Source organism: Centrocercus urophasianus, unplaced genomic scaffold (assembly GCF_019232065.1).
Source record: "Centrocercus urophasianus isolate 14NV4802_14NV808 unplaced genomic scaffold, USGS_Curo_1.0 seq_891, whole genome shotgun sequence".
NCBI classification, from domain to species: Eukaryota; Metazoa; Chordata; class Aves; order Galliformes; family Phasianidae; genus Centrocercus; species Centrocercus urophasianus.
Window position 1 is genome coordinate 17,095 of NW_024885523.1, and position 3,477 is coordinate 20,571.

Sequence of the window (3,477 nt, forward strand, 5' to 3'; positions counted from 1 at the left end):
CCCTCCCGGCGCTCAGTGCTCGGGGTCGGTGCGTAGCTGAGGGGCGGGGGCAGACCCCAGTGCCGTGCAACCCCTCCTCTCCCCCCCTCCCTCCTCCCGTGGAGGTCCCGGTGCGGTGCAGTGTTGCAGTGCGGGGCACTGCGGCTGGAGCTCCTGAGCTGCGGGACGCGGGGAGCAACGCAGCGCGGGGGGGAAACGGCCAGAACCCCCCCACAGCCCCGGCCCCACCGAGCTGCCCCGCACGCCGTGCCGGTACCGGGATGTTCCGCACTTACCGTGGCTCCGCGCACCCGTGCGGTGCCGGCCCGCGGCGGGGGGATGCGGGGGAGGGGGGGGGCGACCGCAGGAGAGCTCCGGTGCTGCCGGTGCTGCCGGTGCTGTCGGTGCGGCTCCGCGCAGGGGGCGGCACTGGGAGCGCGGCCCGGCCCTGCCCGGCTCCCGGCGCTGCGCAGGGCCGCCGGCTGCCAAGGTCACCGGTACCGGCACCGGCACCCCCGGTACCGCCAGGCGGGCGGGGAAACGGCGGGGCGGCCCCCGGGGGGGGCTGGAGCTCGGCAGGGCGACCTCTCCTCCCCACCCCCTCCCCCCGGTCCGTCCCTTAGAACAAGGGCAGCACCGGGGAGGGGGCACGGATGAAGACCCTCAAATCGGTCGGGACGTGAACGGGCACCCGCGGGGCATCCCTAAACGTGTGCACATCCCTGCATGTCTGCACAGCTCTACACACGCGTGCACAGCCCCACACACACGCATGCACCCCTCTGAGCCCCACATGCATCCCCGCTCCGCGCAGAGTCCCCCCTCCCTGCATCATCCCCAGCACCAAGGGCAAAGCAAGGGCAGCACGGGCCGGGGGGGCGGGGGTTTTACGGGAGGGGGGACATGGGCAGCTGCTCTGGGGACACAGTGCACACACACCGGTGTTACAAAGCCGGACCCGAACTCCTTTATTTTGTAAACAGGTTTGTTTTTTTGTGGTGTGCTCCATGCTTCTGCATTCCAACAGCCAGAACGCGGGTGGGACGGGGGAAGGGGAGGGGGTCCATCACTCCCATCACTAAGACTCCTCCCAGGCCACCCAGCCGCACACAGAGCCCGCCGAGTCCCCCCAGCGCATCCAGGACCACGGGGGGGCACCAGAGGGACAGGGGCATCGCACGGGACCCCTCCACAGCAGCATCCCATGGAGGGGCTGGCAGCTCACTGGTGTTTCTTGCCCCCCTGCAGGCTGCTGGAGGTGATGGGCAGGAAGAACGCGGGGCTGTGCAGGCAGCGGAGGGCGAGGAGCTGCGGCCCCAGCGCATAAAGGACGTTTGTGATGAGGAAACTCCACCAGACGTCTTCGGGGGTCTGGTATGGGAAGGGCGTGCGGGAGTGCAGTGAGGAGCCCAGATGGGAGAACTGCGCCTGGGGACAGAGGAAGGGGTGGCACCGAGGGGTTCTGCTCTGCCCCACGTCCTATCTATAGGCTGCAGGCTCGCTCCAGCCTATTTCTGGCAAACTCATCCCCGGCTCCATTAAGATCCACCGAGGAATAATTAATTATCGGGCTGTAGAGGCAGCTCTGGGAGCTGCTCCAGATGCAGGGCGGGTGCCCACTTGCAACCTCCTCTTCCCCCCCCCCAGCTCCTTGCCCTCACCTGTGCAATGGCCCCAGCGAACACCAGGCTCCAGTCGGGCAGCCAGGAGCAGCCCGGGCGCAGCAGAGCGTAGATGCAGAGGCAGAGGAAGGGGAGGATGTAGAACAGGTAGATCAGCATCTGTGAGCAGAGGGACGGAGCAGTCGTCGTGTCCTGGGTGGCACAGGGGTCCCCACCGCCCGCACTCACCTGCACTTTGGGGTAGGCGACGGGGTCACGCAGGTAGGGCTCGTGCTGGTAGATGTACTCAAAGCAGGAGTCAGCAGGGCAATCCAGCACCACCTGCACGGACCCAAGGGTGGCAGGAGCCCACCCCAGTGCAAAGTCTGCCCCCCGCCACCCCTCCCCACGGCGCATCTGGCCCCCAAGCACTCACCATCCCCCTGAAGAAGGTGAAGGAAGCCATCAGAAGCAGGACCAGCACCAGCACCAGGTCGTGGGGCCGTTGGTGCAGCCACCTGCGCTGCTCCCGTTCAGTCTGGGGGGGGAGATAAGGGTTGTTGACGCCCCGTGGTGCTGGGCTGTGCCCCATGGTGATGCCCCACGGCCGGTGCCGCCCAGCCCCTGCCCCATTGGTGCCCACCTGCTCTGCTGTGAGGCACGGCACAGCCCTGGGCTGCTGGAAGAGCCGCCTGCCCGCCCAGATGGGGATGAGGACGTAGGGCAGATTGAGCAGGAAGGCAGCGTTGATGTCGGAGCTGTATTTGCCTGAGGAGGAGGACGTGGGGTGGGTGGGGGCAGCACATTGCCCAGCACTCATCTCTGGGGCAACACCATGGGGTGCTGTTGGTGCTGGCGTCCCCCCCACAGCCCCATTACCTATCAGGTTCCCAAGCAGGAAGACGAGGATGCTCATCACCAGAGAGCCCAGCCAGAAGAGACCCAGGCTCCTATAGCTCTTCCTGCAGAGTCAGTGCGGTCAGAGCCCAGCACACAGCCCCCCCTCCACCCTCCCCCCCACCCCCAGCCCCCCGGCCCCGCTCACCGCTGGCTCATGGCTGTGATCATGGCAAGGTACAGCCCGTAGTGCACGGTGCCATCCCAGTAACAGATCATGATGCCGTGTGCTGTGCGCAGGTACGGCTCACCCTGAGCAGACAGCAGACATCACAAGGTGGGGGTGAGCACCTTCCCCACCCCCAAACCCCCTCAGGGTGAGTCGGGTGCTGCTTTTGGCCACTCCAATGATTGCAATGGGGCTGTACCTCTCTCACGTAGACCTCTGCAAAACCCGAAATGAAGCCATCCTCCTCCAGTGAGATGATCAGATCGATGGCAGAGACAAAGGAGAACACCACGAACACTGCACGAAGCAGCAGGGAGGGCTCAGCGTGTGACCCCACTGCCCAACAGGGAGACTGGGGGTGCTGGGAGCCCCGGCACTCACCGCAGAACAGGGGGTCCTGGAAGTAGCTCCCAGCACTGGCAAAGTAGATGAAGGCGAGCAGCACAGCAAGGAGCAGCACGGCCACCAGCAGCAGTGTGTTGCTGTAGGACAAGAAGGGGGGTCAGGCAGGGGGGGCCCGTGTCCCCCGTGTGCCTCATTTCCCCCATCCAGCTTGCTGATTATAAAATGAACAGGCAATGAGAAGACAAACGCTGCAGATTTGTCTGAGGAGTGCAAAGAAATTATAGGCAAACCCGTCCTGAGCTCACTGCTACCCTCCCGGGGGAACTGCATTAGCGGGGGTCTGCTCCAGCCAATTCTTCTGCCTCTCGTGTCTTCTGAACACGTTACGGCATTTTTCACCCCAGCCTTTAACCGCAGCACCAAAGAAATGGAACAGGGGAAGCGCCGCTCGCTGAGCACAAAGGCATCGCTGCGTGCCAACAGCTC

The 3,477-nt window shown here is 65.2% G+C and overlaps 1 protein-coding gene across 2 annotated transcripts in view; it reads right to left on the reverse strand.

Moving 5' to 3' along the window:
* Positions 1-1,033: 1,033 nt before the first annotated feature.
* Positions 1,034-3,477, reverse strand: part of TM6SF2 (transmembrane 6 superfamily member 2) — a 3,457-nt gene continuing 1,013 nt past the window's right edge. For both annotated transcript variants that reach the window (XM_042838672.1, XM_042838671.1), the window contains exons 2-10: positions 3,028-3,128; positions 2,846-2,943; positions 2,626-2,729; positions 2,460-2,542; positions 2,224-2,348; positions 2,017-2,118; positions 1,830-1,922; positions 1,641-1,760; positions 1,034-1,407 (exon numbers count right to left, since the gene is read on the reverse strand). In XM_042838672.1, coding sequence (XP_042694606.1) covers positions 1,201-1,407; positions 1,641-1,760; positions 1,830-1,922; positions 2,017-2,118; positions 2,224-2,348; positions 2,460-2,542; positions 2,626-2,729; positions 2,846-2,943; positions 3,028-3,128 — 1,033 coding nt within the window. In that variant the 3' untranslated portion in view covers positions 1,034-1,200. The remainder of the gene's footprint in view (positions 1,408-1,640; positions 1,761-1,829; positions 1,923-2,016; positions 2,119-2,223; positions 2,349-2,459; positions 2,543-2,625; positions 2,730-2,845; positions 2,944-3,027; positions 3,129-3,477) is intronic.